This window comes from Oratosquilla oratoria, chromosome 7 (genome assembly GCF_046742065.1).
Source record: "Oratosquilla oratoria isolate Oo_2021 chromosome 7, ASM4674206v1, whole genome shotgun sequence".
Lineage (NCBI taxonomy): Eukaryota > Metazoa > Arthropoda > Malacostraca > Stomatopoda > Squillidae > Oratosquilla > Oratosquilla oratoria.
The window spans coordinates 60074950-60096442 of NC_134783.1; the positions used below are offsets into that span (position 1 = coordinate 60074950).

Consider the following 21493-nt stretch of genomic DNA (forward strand, 5'->3'; position numbering starts at 1 on the left):
AAATTTGTAAATGATCACAGCATTTTTCCAGTCCATGTAATGATCCTCTTTGGAGTAACAAAAACATCATATTACCATATGATGAGTCCATCAATGCTGTTTCTAAATCATTACCCAATAACCACATTAAAATGACATTTAAGTACCCCAACAGTATATTTAGAAAAGTAGTAAATGTACACTGTAGAACTAATGTGAGTAATAGCCCTGGGATATATAAACTACCTTGTAAAGACTGAGATGATGTGTACTGGGGCCAAACAGGAATAGACCTAAACACAAGAATCAAAGAAAATAAAAACTATCAAATATGCTCGAGAATTCCGCTCTGTTTCTGTATACCAGCAAGGAGGATCATCTCATAGACTGGGAAAATGCTGTGATCATTTACAAATCCTGTCTGAGTTTGCATCATCTGCAAACATGTTGGCATAGCTTAATGTTCCTTCCATCATGTCATTGTCTTAATATGAGGACCTTGTTTGCATCACTTTTGTTAAAGCCTTTGATCCACTTGAACACCTCCATTAGATCACTCTGCACTCTGCATCTTTCTAGAAAGTGTAAGTTAAGGTGCCTAAGCCTCTTCTCGTAAGGCAAATTTCTGAGTTCATGTATCATTTTGGTCATTCTCCTCTGTACTGATTCTAGTGAATTGATATCCATTCTGTAGTATGGAGACCAAAATTATACCACATAGTCAGGGATGGGTCAAATTAATGCCAGATAGAGTTTAATCACCCTTGTTAAAGCCTTTGATCCACTTGAACACCTCCATTAGATCACCCTGCACTCTGCATCTTTCCAGAGAGTGTAAGTTAAGGTGCCTAGGCCTCTCCTCATTCTCCTCTGTACTGATTCTAGTTAATTGATGCCCATTCTATAGGATGGAGACCAAAACTGTTCCACATAATCAAGGATGGGTCTAATTAATGCCAGATAGAGGTTGACAATTTCCTCTGCACCTCTGTTCATAACTGTCCTAGCAATGAAATCTAGTGCCCTATTAGCTCTATTCCTGGTGCTAACACACTGTTTCCTGGATTAAAGATGAGGACTCGCTAGAACTCCCAAGTCTCTCTCACACTCAGTTTTCTCTTAAAATGTGTTATCCAAGTTATATCTCCTTTTGAGGATGTGTAACCCTACATTTAATATGCTGCACTTTGAGATATAAGTCCATTTGCCATTTCACTGACTGTGTGAACAGTTTGTTAAGATCTTCCTGCAGAATCTTGGTGTCTTCTCCTAACCTATTTTAGTGTCACCCACAAACTAACATCACCATTAATCCCATTGCCCAAGTTGTTTATATACATAATGAACAATAAGGGACTCAAAACCAAGCCCTGGGGAACTCCACTAGTAATACTCCCCATTTGGATTTTACACCATTTAAGGTGACCTGCTGTTTTCTGTCACTGATCCAAACTCTAGTCCATTCTAACACTTTTCCTCCCATGCCATGGGCTTCGACTTTATTTAGTAGTCTCTGGTGGGACACTGTCAAATGCTTTGCTAAAGTCAAGGTAAATAACATTGTGACTATCATTGTTATCCAACACCTTGTATACATTAGTGTAAAAAGATAAAAGATTAGTCACACATGACTTACTCTTGGAGATCCCATGATGTGAATCACAGACCAAGTCATGTCTCTCAATGTGATCTCTGATTATATTAGTTATTATTGATTCAAGCTTTTTAACTATACTTGATGTCAAACTGATTGGCCTGTAGATGTGGTGTCTCCTTATTTCCACCTTTGTGAGTTGGCACCACAGTTGCCCTTCTGTAGTCAAGCACCACAATGCTTTCTTTCAATGAACACATAATAAGACTGTGAATCTTGTCTGCTAGTTGTTCCCTACATTCTTTAATTATCCAGTTTGAGATCCTATCAAATCCTGAAAGATTGAACACTTCTCTCACTTCAACATTTATATCTTCTAAACCTGGGTTTTTGTTCCCCTCATTTTCCTAAAAAATTCTCTTTTTTGTGAAGACTGATTGGAAACTCTCATTACTTCTGCCTTAGCTAAGGCTTCTCCAAAAACCTCACCATCTACCATTAGCCTGGTGATTACTTCCCTGTGTCTCAATTTAGTATTTATAAACCTGTAAAGCAGTTTTGGTTTATCTTTGCATTTATCTACTAAACCTCTTTCATTTTTTTTCTCCCTGCAAACTTTTGTATAGTCATTCCTAACTTGTTTGTAAGCTTTTGTTTTATTGCTTCTTCTCTTCCTCCATTTTCCCCAAGCCATTTCCCTGACCTTTTATGCAATCATACACTTTTTGTTAAACCAGTCCTGTTTCTGCTTCTTCTTTCCACTAATCTTTGGCACATGTTTGTTCACTTCCCAACTGTTGTTTCCTCCTTCTGTAACCTTTCCCAATTTGCTTTTTGAAAAATTATCTTATTTTATCAAAATTTGTTTTTCCATACATCAATCTTCCCTTTCTATATTGTTCATTTTTCCCATGTATTTTTCCTCATTTAGTTTCAGTTCAACCACTATGTGGTCACTTTTACTTAGTGGTGTCTTATATTCAATCTTGTCCACTATTTCAGGTTCTGATGTGATTATTAGGTCTAAACTTGATGGTTCTTCCTCATTTCTATACCTAGCATTCTCTACTATCCATTGTGTCATTGTATGTTCTATAAGCATATCAAGTAGTACATTTCCCCATAGGTCGTCTCCACCTTTCACTCTCATCTCTTCCCAGGAGATTTCTTTACAATTAAAGTCACCCAATATTACTATTCTTCCTCCATCTTCCATTACCTTATTTAGTGTTATTCTTGTGTCTTCTAACATATTTTTGTGTTCTCTCTCTTCCCACGAAGCTGTTTTAGAAGGCACATAATTTACTACAAATTTCCTTCTCTTCCCATTCCTGTCCTCCACTACCATCATAATCATCTCTATTCTTTCCATATGTGACATTCCTCACATTTATATCCTTCTTAGTCAGGAACATAACTCCACCCCCTTGTTTTACCTCTCTGTTTCTAATCCAATAATTATATGCACCATGTCCTACACTGTTGGGTGGTAAAAGACCTTTCAATTTTGTCTCTACAATTCCCATTATGTCCAGTTGTTTTTCCATCAGGTAATCATTCAGTTTCTTCAAACCTGTTATTAATCCATCTATATTTGTGTAAGACATTTTTAATTTTCTGCTACTTCCATCGTGTTTTCTGTTTCCTTTCTGTTTTTCCCTGCTATGAACCATCTCCTCACTTTCATATCCGCTACTTTCCAATAGAATTTCTCTTTTTCTGACTTTTTTTTTCTCCTTTTTTTTCCTTAGCTTCTAGTGTTTTTGTTTTCTCATCCTCTCTTTCCTCTTTATTCGTTTCTCCTTTTATCCATACTTGTTTAAATTGTTCATTGTCAGCTAGTTTACCTGTTTTTGCTAAGATATTCTCTGCTGTCGTTTGTGACCTGAATTTGATCTTAATTGGTCTATTCTTATCTGTATTGCATTTCCCTTGTCTATATATTTCTTCAATTTCTTTCCCTGTTTCTTGTCCATCCTCTTGAACTACTAATATCTTGTTTACCTTTTCCTTTTCCTCTTTTACTCTTGTGGTCCTATTTGGATTATACTTCTCTTCCAACCCTAATATAATTATACATTTCTTTTTGTCCGCTAAGTCTCTTACTATGTTCTCCTTTTCTCTCATCACTTAAATAAATGTGTCCTTAGTTTGTTCTTTCATCTGTTGTGTCACTATATCTCTAAATACAACTTTGTTGTTCTCTTGGACTTTTCTCCAACCCTGTGCTTCCTTTGCTATGGACTCTTTATTTTCTTTATTCTTCTTCTTTAATTCCTCATTCTCATCTTTTACTTCTTTTAACTGTCTTTTTAATTCTTCTATTTCTTTGGTTAGGTTTTGATTCTCCTTCTTTAGTTCTTCCAGTTTATCAACTCTTTGGGTAACCTGTGATAATTGGTCAAACCTAACCTCCCATTCTTCATTCATATTTTGTTAGTTTCTCCTCTAGATTTACTAGTCAGGGGAGGTTGTCACCTCCTCCCTCATTAAATCCATAAAAGCAGTTATCTTCTCTTTCCATTGAGCTGCTATTATCTATATTTCTGCTCTTGACACCTCTGCTTCCTTGTTGTTCCTCGTCTGTGTATTCTGCCCCCTGTTTGTTTACACCTCTCCTAAGATCTAGGGCCCGTTCGTCCCCTTCCTCATTTCCTTCCATTTTCCTCAATAATCCCTCTCTCCTATATCTTCACCTTCCCACTACACCCCTTCCCTACTAATAAAAAGAAGGTACTCCCTCATTGTTGAGATCCACGAAAGTTGCACTTCTTTTCCAGAGTTCCAATCTTCACTATGTATCTGACATACGTGTGTGTGTGTTTATGTGTGTACATAAGGAGAGATAAAAAAGTTTGCAGAATACTGCCATTGCTTGAACCCAAACAGGTGAGGACAAGACACAACATATTAACATGCATCACTGGAGCCTCAGCTCACTGTCAGTTTCCTGCACTCTGTTATGCAATGACTACTAGGGTGTGGGGATTCTCATAAACAAACTTGCTTTCTTGAACCATGGAAATTAGCAGTTTTGAGAGAGGAGTGAACATTTAATTCATGGTGAAGCTCAAATGGAAGTGGATGCAGATTATTGAGTCTTTGCAGAGAGTTTATGGATTCAGAAGTGATACTTGTAGACTTCCTTGACAGAAAAAGAACTATTAATGGACCTTACTATCCGGTAGCTTTAAAGAAATTGAGGGTGGTGCTGGTCAAAAAATGGTGAGGAAATCTGCATGGTTGAATCCTCTCTCACTATGACAATGCACCAGTACATTCTGTGATAGTTGCAAAGGATGCAATTCGAGAGTTCCAATGGGAAATGTTATCACACCCATCTTACAGTTCAGATTTTGCCCCGTCAGAGTTCTTCCTCTTTCCAAAGCTGAAGGAATCACTTAAAGGAGCCCGTTTTGAAAACATGGAAGAAGCTAAAAATTCTTTAAAAATGTGGTTATGAGAGAGGAGAGCTGAGTTCTTTAGAGAAGGCTTAAATGGGTGGAAATATTATCTTCAGAAGTGTATTGAGCAGGATGGTAACTATGTTTTGTGTTTGCTCACTTCAGGTAAGTACATAATTTGGAAAAAATGTGTGGACTTTTTTATTTACCTTCATATATATATAAATATATATATGTATACATATATGTACCGTATATATATATATATATATATATATATACATATATATATGTATATGTATACATATATATATATACATATATATGTATATATAGTATATACATATATATATATATATGTATATATATATACACATATATGTATATATATATATACATATATATATACATATATATATATAATATATATATTATGTATGACTATATTATGACAAATAAGACTGAAGGTGGAAGAAGCAGACAAGGAGTAATGGGAGAATTTCACGCTTTAACGTTTCAATCCACAGGGTCTTGATCACGAAGCTGTGGGTCGAAACGTTAAAGCGTGAAATTCTCCCATTACTCTTCATCTACTTCTTCCACCTTCAGTCTTATATATATGTATACATATATATATATATATATATATATATATATATATATATATATATACACACACACACATATGCATTATCAGACTTTGCCCAATACAACTTCATCATGGACAAAATTTATGTTTACATGAATACATGAAATATCTCAGCATTTGCTGAACACAACCATGATTCACGATAGCATGATCTGAATAGCCCACAGGGTCGTGTTATGCACCAGTGTCTGGAGATGGTATGGGAACCCAACCTATTTTTACCCATAAGACCTGTTAATCGCCCAAGAAGTTCATCCTACATGACAAGCTAAAGAACCTAACATTCGTATTAGGCAAGGTCTGATTGTGTATATATATATATATATATATATATATATATATATATATATATATATATATATTATATATATATACACACACACACAGAATTTAAAAATAGTTTAGATAAAATGAGATATGAAGACGGGACCCCACGAGCATAGCTCCCCTTCCCGTAAAATACAACTAGGTAAATACAACTAGGTAAATACACATATTAATAGTGTACCAGAGATTACAAAGGCAGAAACAGAAGCAGAATTTGCTCTAAAAAATATGAAGTGAGGGAAGATGGTATATTGATAAATTTTGAAAGACGTATATGTCAAGAAAGCATTTCTGAATCTTCGTGTATTGCTATAGTAATTTTGTCTCATAAAAAAGGGGACAAAAGGACCTTAGTAACTACTGACCAATTAGCTCACTATCAAATGTATATAGAATATTCCCCCAAGATCCTTACAAATAAACCAAGTCAAGTTTTAGATGAAAATCAACCAAAAGAAAAGGCAGGCTTTAAAAGTGGACTCTAGACTGTCTGCAGGTGATGAACCAACTAATTGAGAAAATGACTGAATACAATATACCTCTTTGTTTAGCTCTTGTAGGTTATGAAAAGGCCTTTGTCTAGGTAGAACAAATAGCAATACTTAACTTGCTACACAAGCACGATACAAATGAATAGATTGTAAGGGTTCTAGAAAATATGTGAAAGACACCTCTGTAATTTGACTACATAAAAATACAGAAAAGATCAAGATCAAGAAAGGAGTATGGCAAGGCAATACAATTTCACCCAAATTATTTATAGCTTGCTTGGAAGAGATTTTCAGAAGGTTGAGTTGGGAAGAGAAAGGTTTGAACATGGCAAAGGTTTTAACCACCTAAGATTTGCTGATGACATTATTCTTATTTAAGAAAGAGCAGAAGACTTGCAAGATATGCTAAGTGATCTGAAAAAGCAAAGTTTCAAAGTAGGTTTAAAAATGACTAAGAGTAAAACCAAAGTAATGTGTAACACAAAAGTTAAAAGTAAAACAATTATAATTGATGATGAGAGTCTTGAAGAAGTTGGAGAGTATAATTATTAAGGCCAGATGATGAAAGCAACCAAAGATTGTGATAATGAAATAAAAAGATGTATTACAATTGGTTGGAAAGTGGTAAGTACAATAAAATCCTGAGAGGCTAGCTACCTCTATGTTTGAAATGTAAAGTTTACAATCAGTGTATTCTGCCAGCAATAATCTATGGGTGTGAGACTTGGAAACTGATGAAGGCAATGGAAACAAAGCAAAGGAATGCACAGAGGAGAATGGAAAGATCAATGATGGGTAAGAGAGCAGATTAGAGTGAAAGATATTGTGGAGGCAGTAAAAGAGAGAAAGTGGAATTGGGCAGGTAAGTTAGTGCAAATGACTGATGAGCATTAGGGCACATGTATTACTGAGTGGAATCCTTGAGATGGGAAGCGTGGAAGAGGGACACCAGACAGGTGGAGAGATGAGATTAAGAAGTTTGCAGGAGTGATGTGGCAGAGGTTAGCACAGCTGTGTGAATCATGGAATGCTATGAAAAAGGTCTTTGTTCAGCAGTGGACTTGGGATGGCTGATTTAATTTTATATACATACATATATATATATATATATATATATATATATATATATATATATATATGTATGTATATACAGTATATATATATATATATATATAATATATACAGTATATATATATTTATATATATATGTGTGTATATATATGTATATATATATATATATATATATATATATATATATATGTGTGTATATATATAAAAATATATATATATATATATATATATAAAAATATATATATATATATATATATATATATATATATATATATATATATATATATATACATGCTCACTGGATGACTGGGTTAGAGAGTTGTTACTTGTGATGAAGGTCAAGCTGATGGTAGTTTGAATCTGCCACCAGTGAGTTGGACCAAAGGGAGTAATTAATCGAATTCCATGTTACACAGGGTGAAATGAAAAAAAATGCCAAGGAAATGGCTTTGGGAAAATAGAGGAAGAGAGGAAGCAATAAAACAAAAGAAGCTTACAGACAAGCTAGAAATTGCTATATAAGAATTTGGAGGTAGAATGAAATTTTTTTGAAAGAGATGTAGTAGATAAATGCAAAGATGAACTGAAACTGTTTTACAGGTTTATAAATAGGGAAGTGACCCCATTACAAAAGCAAAAGAGGAGAGAGATTTGAGTGTTAATAAAAGACAACTGGTCACCTGACAGACATATCAGCAGGATTGTGGGAGAGACATACAGACTATTGCAGAAGATCAAAGTGGGGTTTCACTGTATGAATGAAAAGATGATGAAAAACCTCATCGAAGCTCTGATCTGTCCAAGACCGGAATATGCATTAGTAGTATGGTCCCCACACACAGTGAAGAATAGAAGCAAAATCGAGAGAATACAAAAGGGCAGCAACCAAAATGGTCCCCATCCTGGCAGATATATCATATGTGAAAAGACTAAATGCACTATGTCTACCAACTCTGAAAGAACAAAGATAAATAGTCTATATGATTACAGTATTCAGGTCACTAAAGGGGATAGATTGCAGTGACAGAAGAGATCTGATTAAATATGGGGGGGGGGCTTTAAGAGGTCATGGGAACAAATTAAGGAAGACAACTTGTCTAAAGGATGTCAAGAAATACAGTTTTCCATATAAGTGCATAAATATGTGGAATAGCTTAAGTGATATAGCCAAAGCTCAAACAATACATGAATTCAAATATAGATATGATAATTGGAAGTCAAAGATATAGATTAAGTTGGCATTATACATAAATTTTAGGCTATGTATGCTAAAAAAAATTGAGAAAAGGAGATGGGACCCAACGAGCATTGCTGTTTACCTGTATGTTACAATTAGGTAAATGCAGACACATACATACGCACACTACACACATATGTATATATATACATGTATATATATATATATTTATATATATATATATATGTACATGTATTTATATATATATTATGTATATATAATATATATGTATATATGCAGCAAGAATGACATAGACACATGATTCTAAATATGCAGAAGTCCACCAAGGAAAATAATAGATTATAGACCAAGTGGCTTCATTTGTTAAGACATCTTAATAGACAATGTCTTAGTAGATGAAAGTGCTCAGTATATAATCTATTAAATCACTTGGTGGTTTTCTGTGTATGTATATATGTACACTTATGTACATATATGTGTGTCTAATATATATATATATATATATATATATATATATATATGTATATATATATGCAGAAACCTCACTTCTCTGTGAGAAACAAAATTCAAGAAGAACAACTGGAGAAAAACAGTAGATGGTAAGTTCTTTTGTGTATTACATCTTCAGACAACATAAAGAAAATAGAGAATACAAGAGCATTTTATACAAATACTAACACAAGTACAAGGGATATGGAAAGCTGTAATCAAGCTGAGTCCCCACCTCTTCCCATGCCACATTGGATAATCAATCTGGGGGGGAATTATCTCATTATTAATTTTGTGATCAATTTGTCATATTTGAAATAAACAACAATTAAGTTTATATTTTTGTTATAAGTACAAGAAATAAGCCACAATTCAATTATATTTCTTTGTAAAAAGTTTTTAGATTTTATTAAAATATTGGAACCCTCCCAATTGATGTGATGGTTGTTAATTGCTTTGTGTTGAAAAAGACCATTGTTCATCTGTGCTGTGTTAACTCTGTAATTGTGTTGAGAGATCCTGGTTTTAATTTCTTTCCCTAACTGGATGATGTAGAACATTTCACTGTCTTTACAAGAAACCTTGTACACCACACCTGAATTGCTGTGGGGACTGTTTTTAAGCAATTCAGGTGTGGTTTACAACATTCCTTGTAAAAATTGTGACATGATCCATATCGACAAGTCAGGGAACGAAGTTCGGGGAGAGGCGGAGGCTCAACTAGGTTACAGCTTTTCACATCCCTTGTTCTTGTGTTATTGTTTGCATAAAATGCTCTTATAATCTCTATCTTCTGTACTGTGAAGATGTAATACACAAAACATCTTACTGCCTACTGTTTAATTTTCTCCAGTGGCTCTTCTTGTATATATGTATATGTGTGTATATATATATATATATATATATATATATATACATATATATATATATATATATATATATATATATATATATATATATATATATAAAGAGAGAGAGAGAGAGAGAGAGAGAGAGAAAGGAGTAGATTTAGTTGTATGTATATATATCTATATAACTTCTGCTTTGTGGTATAAGTAAATGCAGGTATTATTTTCTTTTTTCTAAGGATGTCTACAGGTTTTTCTGCAATGTGGTTGTGTTGATCCATGTGTATTTGTAAGCTGTGCTTTGTTACTACATGATTTTCTATTACCATCAATGTAATTACCTTTTTATTACATTTTATTTACTTGTACACTTCCATTTGCTTTGTATATTCATGTTTTTTTTTCTTTGAACTACTTAATGTTTTTTTCTCATTTTAATAGATGTGTTTGACGAAACATGGGCTGTTATTGTCCAAGAACACATAATTTTCTAATATTTTTATCCTTTTGAAGCCTTGGTGCCACACCTCCACCCACTGTCCTGTAACCTACTATCTTCAGGTCGAAAACGCAAACTGGGGTTTCGCAAAAAGTCCAAGAGCATAATCACAGTGCACCGAAGCGAAGAGATTTTGCCGACTGGATCCCGACACCTGATGCGGCAAAGCTCGAGCCAGAGCAGCGAAGAGGCAGAGGGGGATGACAGGTTGGATTTGGTGATGATGAGGATGATAATTATAATGATCATGATAATGATGGGCTAATTACGGTCATGACTAACCATAGATGCAGGCCACTACAAAGGCAGGCGGGAATGGGGCCAAGGGGCTGTCTGCGCTGAGGAGCCTGGTCTCCATTTATTGTTTTTGTTGCCATTGTTATCACTGTTATTGTTGCTGCTGTTGTCAAATGAAAAGGCCTTCCCTCACAGTGAAATAAATCTTTTTGACTCAATTGTTCCACAGCACTGGCAGCTACCTTCCATCACCGCCTGCCTGCCTGCCTGCCTGCCTGCCTGCCTGTCTCGCCCATTAGCCGCTTGGAGAAGTAGACAAAAGGATGAACAGCTGTACTGACCATTTAATTGACTTTATTGATGTAGCGAGCGACTGCGGTGTTTGTTCCTGCCTTGCATTGTGTGCCCTCTTCCCACCACCCTCCACATCTATCCAACCCCTCCCTATCACATTACAATCCCACCTAATATGAATTCCCAAATCATTCCATCATCAGAAATTTACAAGTCTCATAAAAATACAATAATTTTATTTATATATTTTTTTTTATTTATTTACTTATTTTCTATTATTTCAACTTTCATTTTCTGTTTTAATTGTCTGGTCTTTTCTCCCTCTTTTTTCACTTCACTCAGAAAAAGACTTTGCAGTCAAACTGAACTGAATCAATCATTCACATCACAATTTTCCTTATAATTTTCCTGTATATCATTATGATTATATATTCAGGTATTCAAGTTTTCATTAGACATAATTTTCCTGCCATTCTCACTTAATTTTATACATGATTTTCATTTCATTTCACTCAATTGTTATATAAAGTTATAAAAGCATTTGTTCTTAATGTACTCACTGGTTTTTTTTTGTGATAAATTCTAGATATGATGAAATATTTATGAACAACTACAGTTGCTTCATTGTTCAGTGTTAGCTGTAACCCAGTCTCGACCCTCATATGTGTGTCTGGATTGTGTGTGTGTGTGTGTATGTGGTGTGTGGAGGGAGGAGCTGTCTCTTGAAGTCTTCCTTCTGCCCTGCATTTATTTCTCACTCTCCCCTCTGCCCCACACCCCCTCCCACCACCATCTGCCATCAGCTTTATGCATATGACAATCATTCACTCCCTCCATCATCTGCCATTAGACTTATGCGTGTGACGATCATATATTGGAAGGGCATAGGCTGACAGAACCTAGGGACTTAGACCCTACCCTCTCATTGAGGTTCCATTGCCCAACATTGTCATTCCTTTGGAACCATTGGTGTACCCTCCATATTATGACTTGTCTCACTACAGTTCATACCTAGTCATTCCTGTAGCCTCTAGGTATTATCTCCCTAATTACAATATCACACCCTCTCCTGGGCTTCAGGGCTTCTACCCCAAGTTGTTCCCTTGAATTCAAGGATGACTCCTTATCATAGATGCATTTGGGTTCCCTGGTATCCTTGAAACTTCCAGAGGCTCTGCTGTTGACCTTTCCTCATATGCTATACAATCAGTGGGTGTTCATTTTCATATATAAACTATATATATATATATATATATATATATATATATATATATATATATATATACATATATTTACATATATGTATATATATATATACATATAGATGTATATATATATATATATATATATATATATATATATATATATGAATATATATATGTATATATATATATATATATATATATATATATATATATATACACACACACAGTGCTCGACGAAAGTCCTGTTTGTCAGGGGTGAGGCAGACAATACTTTTGTCAAATCTGGAAAGGCCCACATGAGTGTCATAGTTTAATGCCAGAAATTCTGTCTGCCTATGGTAAGTGGAGAAGGGGGTAGAGCTTATCAGCAAGCCAAGAATTAATCATGTCAGTCATTATCTTGTTGGTAATGAGGGAGGTTGTATGCTGTGAACCCTCCCTTCAGAGCCCCTTCTCAAACCTGACTACGACATCTGAGCTACCCTGTGTTACCAATATGAGTAATACTATGCATCTGAGTGCAGAAACCATAGCCCAGATAGTTGTGCTGAAGAAATCTGGCTGGCAAATGAAGAAAATTGCTGAACAGGTTGGCATGTGTACTCGTACCATCTGCCACTGGGTTGCCAGATTTACCCACAAGGGAGGCAGCCATACTCCTACCATTGCTAAGAGGTATGGGAGGCATAAAAAGACTGGGGATTGGGCTAAAACTATTGTGAAATGTGTTCTAGTGTTTAATCCATGTGTGACAGCCAGACAAATGAAGGAAAAGAACCCAGAATTGTTTGGAGAGTGTTCATTCAGAACCATCAACTGTTGTATTGCCAACTTGGGGTACACAAGTCACTGCCCAGTGAAAAATCCTCTTCTAACCCTTAAGCAGAGGCAGTCTAATTAATTTTCTGGCCAGATTTCTTGAGGGCAAATATCTGGTTTCTGCTCTCAGATCCTTAGTATTGCTCATGTAACACAGGGTGGCCCAGAAGACGTCATGGTCGGGTTCAAGAGGGGGCCTTGGACAAAGGGGGTCGTGCCACCCAACCTCCTCACCAACAGGACAATGACTGACATAGTTAATTCTAGGCTTGCTGATAAACTCCCCCCCTTCCCTGCTCGCTGTAGATGGACAGAATTTTTTGGCGTGAAACCATGCCACTCATATGGGTCTATCCAGATTCAATAAAAATATTGCCCACCTCACTCCTGGTGGACAGTACTTTTGTCAAGCACTGTATTTAAACATAATATTAGGTTATTATTCACTTGCACGCATACTGTAGCCTGTAGCTATTACCTGTTAGTGAATAAATGTAATCGAGTATGGAAACTCAACAGAGAAAAGATGCAAATTCTGTTGTCATTTTGATAGTCATTTTCATTGTAATACTGTCATGGTCATCATTGTTGTAATTATTTGTACCATCATTGTTATTATCTTTATGTTATTGTTATTATCAATATCATTATCATTGTTATGATTATCAGTATGATTATTATTATCATCATTATTATTAATATTTTTTATTGTTATTATTATCATTATTATTAGTAGTATTATTGTTATTATTATTATCATTATTATTATTATCATTATTATTATAATTATTATTATTATTATTATTATCATCATTATTATTATTATTATTATCATTGTTATCATTGTTATCATTATTATCATTATTATCATTATTATTATTATTATTATTATTATTATTATTATTTCTATTATTATCATCATTGTTATTACCTTATGATGATATGGCTATAGGAAAAGAGATACAAAGAACGCTGAGCTACATGGGTATCATGTGGAGTGTCTGACAAAGGGAGGAGCAGTAAGTTGATTGGCTAGTAAGACAGTTTAATGTGCACCTGTGTGAGAGAAGTACATTAATGAAGGGGAGAAGTGCATGTATAGTTCAACAATACAAAGGAAATGTAGCAGTTTTAGAGGGATCATTCTGTTAAGTGTAGTTGCTAAGGCATGTGTTAAGATGCTAATTGAGAGCTCTAGAAGAGTAATAGAGTAATTAAGGAAGAACATTGTGGATTTAAGATAGGAAGAGGATGTGTACTTTAAATTTTCACAGTAAGGCAGATATGCAAGAATTTTTTGACAAGGTAAGGATATGTTTCTACATTCTACCTCCACCTTCACTCCACCTTTTCCTGCTACACTTGCACCCAAGTATCTAAAACTATCCACTTCCTCCAGTCGCTCTCCCTTAATGTTCACTTCCAGTCTACTGCCACCTTCACCCCTTGTACATCTCATCACCTTACTTTTACCCACATTTATCTTTAGCTTTCTTCTATCACATACTCTCCCAAACTCTGCCACCAGCTTCCTCAATCCCTCCTCTGACCCTGCCACAAGCGCAGTGTCGTCCGCAAACAACAGCTGGCTCACCTCCCACTTTTCTCCATTTTCTTTAACCATCTCCAATCCCTGACTCACCACCCTAGCATTCACCTCTCGCACCACCCCATCCATGTATAAATTGAACAGCCAGGGCGACATAACGCATCCTTGACGAAGTCCCACCTTTACTTCAAACCACTCACTCTCTCCATTTCTAATCCTAACACTTGCTCTACTTGGGTGCAAGTGTAGCAGGAAAAGGTGGAGTGAAGGTGGAGGTAGAATGTAGATTGAGAGAAGCGAGTAAATGCCTTGGTGGTTTAAAGAGTGTAATGAGGAATAGACATTTGGGAATGGATGCGAAGAGGAGACTGTATGAAGGAGTGATTGTGCCAACAGCACTGTATGGGGCAGAAACGTGGAACATAAGAGAAGAAGAGAGAAGGAGTTTGAATGTGTTTGAGATGAGGTGTCTGAGAAGTATGGTGGGGGTTACTAGGCTGGATAGAGTGAGAAATGAGGAGGTGAGGAGGAGAACAGGGGTGAAAAAGGATTTGGGAGATAGGGTTGATGAAAGAATATTAGGATGGTTTGGACACATGGAAAGAATGAGTGAAGAAAGACTAGTAAAAGAGGTATGGAAGGCAGATGTGGAGGGAGTGAACATGAGGGGACGTCCTAGGATGAGGTGGATGGATGGGGTGAAGGGGGCTTTGGGGAAGAGGGGAATGTCTGTTGAGGAAGGAAGGGAGAGGACGGAAGACAGAGGTGAGTGGAGAATGGTTGTATATGGATGATGTTGTGACTGCATGAGGAGGAATGGGCGGGGGGGTGGGGGGGTGGGGTAGTATGTGTGAGTAAATTTTGACACAGCCCGAAGGGATTTCTCCCCGTCCTCGCCTTATATGCAAAGGGGGACGGAGAGGGGGGGTCGCCGATTAAATGAAGCGGCCTTGCTGTGGATGTACTGTGTCTTGCGACACTGCTTCTGACCCAGTTGCGGTGGGCAGGGTGCAGGGATGACCCGTCATCCAGGAGGTGCTCAGATGAGAGGAAGGGTGGGAGGGGTGTGGAGTGTTTTTAGGGATGAAATGGGTGGGAGTGTTTTTATGCCTTTCCCTTTTTGGCTACCTCCCTTGGAAGGGGGAAAAAAGCCTTGGTATATGTATGTGTATGTATGTAAGGATATGTTTTGATCTTTTATGGATTTGAAGAAGGCATATGACAGAATTGACAAAAAGGCATTGTAGGATGCATTGCAGATGTAAGGGATAAAAAGAAGTGTGTAGAATAAAAGAGCACTGTGAGGTTAGGGAATGAAGGGAGTGAATGGTTTGAGGCAAAGAAAGGGGTGCACCAGGGTTGTGTAGTGTCACTGTGGTTATTTAACACATATATGATTGGGGTGGTGAGGGAGGTAAATGTAAGGGTACTAGACAGGGGTTTGGAGCTGGTGAGAGTGGAAGGATGTTAAAGATTAGCCAGTTGTTTGTGGATGACAATACACTTGGAGCTAAATTGAAGGAGTGATTGAACTACTGGCAGAGTTTAGGAGGGCATGTAGTAGGAGAAAATGAGAATGTGTGCAAAAATAAGGTTATAAGATGTACAAGCAGTGAGGGTGACAGTGGATTGGAGATGAATGTAAATGGGGAGAGGCCGGAGGAAATGGAAGTATGTAGATTAATAGGTGACCAGGGTTGGGTCCAAGTACATTTACTACTTAGACTTGCATACAGATTTTCATGTACTTGGATTTAAAAAGTTCAGTGGTACTTGTACTTAGACCCAAAGTACCTTTACTTGAAAACTATCAAGTACATTGTAGTACAAATACATTGTATTCACTCAAAAGTTATTTACTGTATATAGATTCCACTGATGTTTGTGATGGTACTATTGAGTGAATGCACTTATCTTTTAATTTAGTTATAAAATTACCAGGTATATTATTGATATAGAAAAATGGACAAATTTCAATGCCTTGATACTTACCCTAATATTCTGCATCAAATTTAGTTTTATTACTGATGTGGGAAATAAATGGATAGTCTTTTGTATTTGCAGCATAGTGAATATTACTTATTCAAGTTTTTCATAAGGCATATGTTCTCATTTTACAATTCTGTGTTAGAAGCAGCGATGTGCTAAAATAAAGGTAAAATCTCCATTTACTTTTCTATATTGAATCACACTTTTTAACAGTATTTACCTAGTTGTATTGTACTCATCAATGTGTATGTATGAAAAGTACTAAACTTCATGCTTTGCAAATCTGACAGGAATTTTTTTATTACATAAAGTACTTGTACTTAGTACAGTGGCATGTTTAGACTTAAGTACATAGCAAATTGACTGTACTTGTACTTGAAAAATATCCAGTTACTTGGACTTTGACTCAAGTACAGTCACCTGTACTTGGACCCAACCCTGCATGTAGCAGAGAATGGAGGAGTAGAGGTGAAGGTGAATTATAGAGTAATGGAAGCAAATGTGTGGGAGGGAATGAAAAGTATCTTGAGAAATAGATTATCTGGGGATGAATGCAAAGAGAAGACTGTACAGAAGAGAGGTTGTGCCCATGACATTGTATGAACATTTATTCATGATGTGTTAAGACGGAATAGATGAGTAGGTTTAGAGGGATAAAGAGTAGGTATGAGCTTTGACTATTGAACAATCTTGTAAAAGAAAAAATCTTAAGTGTGTATATAATGTAGTATTATTGTTGTCTGTTGAGGAAGGAAGGGAGAAGACATAAGATAATGGTGAGTGGAGAATGGTTGTATATGAATGATGCTGTGATGCATGAAAAGGAGGGAGTGGGGGACTGGGGGTTTAGGGAGTGGTCGTGTGTGAATCTTATTTTGATGCAGGCCAAAGGGATTTCTCCCTATCTTTTCTTTTTCTGCATGAGGGGATGAAGAGGATGGGTTGCTGATTAAATAAAGCAGCTTTGCTGTGGATATGCTGTGTCTTGCTGCATTACTTTTGACCCAGGGCAGTGGTCGAGATGCAGAGATGACCCATCATCCAGGAGGAGCCAAGAATAAAGGGAGGGAGGGGTGGTGAATGGGAGTGGTGTGTGTGAGGATGAAATGGGGGAAAGTGGAATTATGCCTTTTGACTTTGGCTACCATCCTTGTAAGGGGAAAAAAGACCTTGGTATACATTTATAATATTATGGTTATCATTATTGATATTGTTGTTGTTATCAACACTATTATTGTTATTATCAGTGTTATTGTCATTATTATTATTAATGTTATTATTAATGATATTGTAATTGAAATTAGAGGGATGAGAAGGAGGAAGGGAGGGGTGGTGAATGGTAGTGGAATGGGTGGGAGTGGAATTATTCCTTTTAACTTTGGCTACCTCCCTTGTAAAGGGGAAAACCCTTGGTGTATGTATGTATATATATATATATATATATATATATATATATATATATATATATATATATATATATATATATATATATATATATATATATGTATTGTAATTATTATTATGTTTGTATTGTGTCTTGCTGCATTGCTTCTGGCCCAGGGCAGTGGACAAGATGCAGGGATGACCCATCCTCCATGAGCCAAGAAAAGAGGGAAGGAGGGGTGGTGAATGGGAGTGGAGTGTGTGGGGGTGAAATGGATGGAAGTAAATTTATGCCTTTGACTTTGGGAACCTTCCTTGTAAGAGGGAAAAAGACCTTGGTATATGTATGTTTTTATTTGTGTATATTATTATTATTATTATCATTACAGTATTATTGTTACAAGGTTGGATAAAGTGAGAAATGAGGTGAGGAGGAGAGCAGGGGTGGAAAAGGAGGTGACAGGGCTAACAAAAGAGTATGGTGCTGGTTTGGACACATTAAAAGAATGAATGAAGAAAGAGTAGTAAAAGAGATGTGGAAGGCAGAGTTAGTAGTGAATTTGAGGGGTTGACTGAGGTTGAGATGGATGGATGGAGTGAGAGGGAATGACTGTTGAGCAAGGAAGGAAGAAGGGAGGAGATAGGGAGGAGTGGAGAGTGGTTGTGTATAGATGATACTGTTATGCAAGGAAGGGAGGGGTGGGGGATGGTGGGTAAGGGATAATTTGTGTGAATGATGTTTTGATGGAGCCCAAAGGGATTTCTCCACATCTCTTTTTCTGCACGAGGGAATAGAGGGGGGTGTCCAATTAGATGAAGTGGTCTTGCTTTGGATGTACTGTGTCTTGCTACATTGTTTCTGACCCAGGACTGTGGGCAGGATAAAGGGATGACCCATCATCCATGAGGAGCTAAGATGAGAGGGAGGAAAGGGTGGTGGATGGGAATAGAATATGTACTTACCTAGTTGTATTTTATGGGAAGGGGAGTCTGTTCCAAGTGTCCACCACTCTATGTGGAAAACTGTTCTTCAGATCTCTTCTATAACTATGTTTTTTGAGTTTCTTTCCATGTCCTCTTGTGTTTCTCTTGTCCCAATTTAACAAGTCCTCTATATTGATTATTTCTGTGCCCTTCATGATTCTATAGATGGTCAGTAAGTCACCTATCTCTCCTCTTTGCTCCAGAGTGTGGGAGTAGGTATGTGCCTTTGACTTGGCTACCTCCCTTATAAGGGAGAAAAATCTATGTATATAGATTATTATTTTGATTATCAGTACTATTTTTGCTGTCATTATTATTGATATTATTCTAATTATTGTTATCAACACCTGGTCTCTGGACTAGGCCAGTCACTCTTATTTTCACTCCCAAACTCCCTAATATATCCCCTACCTATTTTGCTATTTTTTCACATAAGGAGGTCATTACTACAGCACCTACCCTCCTGTACCTCATGTTAGCCAGTGACAGAAACCAACTCAGGGCCATACATATGCCCCACATGCACAGAACCTATAAACTGTGCACACATCATCAACTGTAACACTACAAATGGTTCCACCTAACATGCACATTGCTTTCCAACACAAACCAGTATGCAATGAACTGAAGCTATAGCTAACACATGACAACTCATGCACTCCAAATGGCAAACATATATAAAACTTAGGAATGAATATGTGAATATATGCAGGAAAGAAAAAAGAAATTATGAAAAAGATATTATAGACAAATGTAAGGATCAACCTAAATTCTTTAACAGATATGTAAATCACAAATGAAAGGATAAACACGAAATTGTAAAACTGTGTGAAGGAGATTAAGAATATATAGATGACACAGAAATGGCAGAAGTTATGATCAAACATTTCAGGTCTGTTTTTTACAATTGAGAGCTCACAAATTTGGGAAGATGGACAACCAGAAAGACCCCCTAAAATGAAAGAAATAAAGGTAACACAGAAAGAAATGAGAGACCAAACAAAAAACCTAGATGTTAGGAAATTGCATGTACTGGATGGAATTGCAAATTGGATACTGAAACTTCAGACCAGTATCCCTTACAAGCACAGTAGCAAAAATATGTGAAAATGGATCAAACACTTGGAAGAAAATAGAATATTAAATCCTAAACAATTTGGCTTTAGAAGTGGAAGATCGTGTACCACAAACTTGATATGCTTTTACTCGAGATTAATTGAGATAATACAAGAAAGAGATGGCTGGGCAGATTGTGCCTTCTTGGACTTGCAGAAGGCTTTTGACAAAGTACCACATAAAAAGTTAATAAGAAAAATTGAAATAATAGGAGGAATACAAGGTAAGCTACTGGAATGGATGAAGGATTTCTTAATTGGGAGAAAAATGAGAGTGGTACTTAGAGACGAAAATTTGAACTGGGAAGATGTGATAAGTGGCATCCTGCTAGGCTCTGTATTGGCTCCTTTAATGTTTGCCATATATATAAATGACATGGATGAGGGAGTGAATTGTTACATGAACTTCTTTGCTGACGATGCCAAATTACTCGAGAGTAAGCACAGAAGAAGATTGCAGATCACTACAAAAAGACCTAGACAAAATATGGGAATGGAGTCAGAGATGTGAAATGAACTTAAACATTAAGAAATGTAGCATAATGGAATTTGGAAAAAGCAAAAATAGAATATCAGGTCAATTTAAAGTTGGAAACAAGGAAGTCAAAAAAGTCGATTCAGAAAGGAACCTGGGAGAGATTATCTCAAATGACTTGACACCTGATAAACATGTCAATAAATTATTTGGAGACACTTTTAACTTAAGATCAATGAAAGTGGCCTTTGACTACATGGATGAAGAAATGGTAAAGAAAATAGTGGTTACACTAATAAGATCTAAACTAGAGTATGCTACAACACTATGGGCACCTAGCACAAAAAAGAACATAAGAAAATTAGAAAGAATTCAAAGAGCAGCAACAATAATGGCACCTACACTATCAAGTTTGATATATGAACAAAGATTGGAGAAATTACATCTGTCAACACTGGAACAGAGAAGAGAAAGAGGTGATTTGTTGACCATTTACTGAATTATGGTAAGGGATGGAAATTCTTGATAGAGACAACTTATTAAAATGGGACAGAAGAGAAACAAGAGGACATGAAAAGAAGCTAAAGAAGGACAGTTACAGAAGAGGTTTGGAAAGAAATAGCTTCCCACAAACTAAACAGAGAAACAGTGAGTGCCAAAACTATACAAGATTTTAAGAATAAACTGGATGCAGAGAGATACGAAAATGGGTCACTACAAGCATAGCTTTCATTCCATAAAATACAATAGGTAAATACACCTTGGGAGCAAATTAAGAAATACCACATGTGTAAAGGATGTGAAGAAATAGTTTTCCTTATATATTCATAGTAAGTGATATAGCCCAAGTTCAAACACTGCACAAGTTCAAATCTAAATATGATAATTGGAAAT

At 36.2% G+C, this 21493-nt stretch overlaps 1 protein-coding gene across 12 annotated transcripts in view; it reads left to right on the top strand.

Moving 5' to 3' along the window:
• Rim (Rab3 interacting molecule) overlaps positions 1-21493 on the top strand; it is a 651951-nt gene that overhangs the window by 545856 nt on the left and 84602 nt on the right. For 10 of the 12 annotated variants that reach the window (XM_076188288.1, XM_076188281.1, XM_076188277.1 and 7 more), the window contains one exon: positions 10612-10756. The exons of the other annotated variants lie outside the window; for them this stretch is intronic. In XM_076188288.1, the coding sequence (XP_076044403.1) occupies positions 10612-10756 (145 nt within the window). The remainder of the gene's footprint in view (positions 1-10611; positions 10757-21493) is intronic. 12 annotated transcript variants of the gene reach the window in all.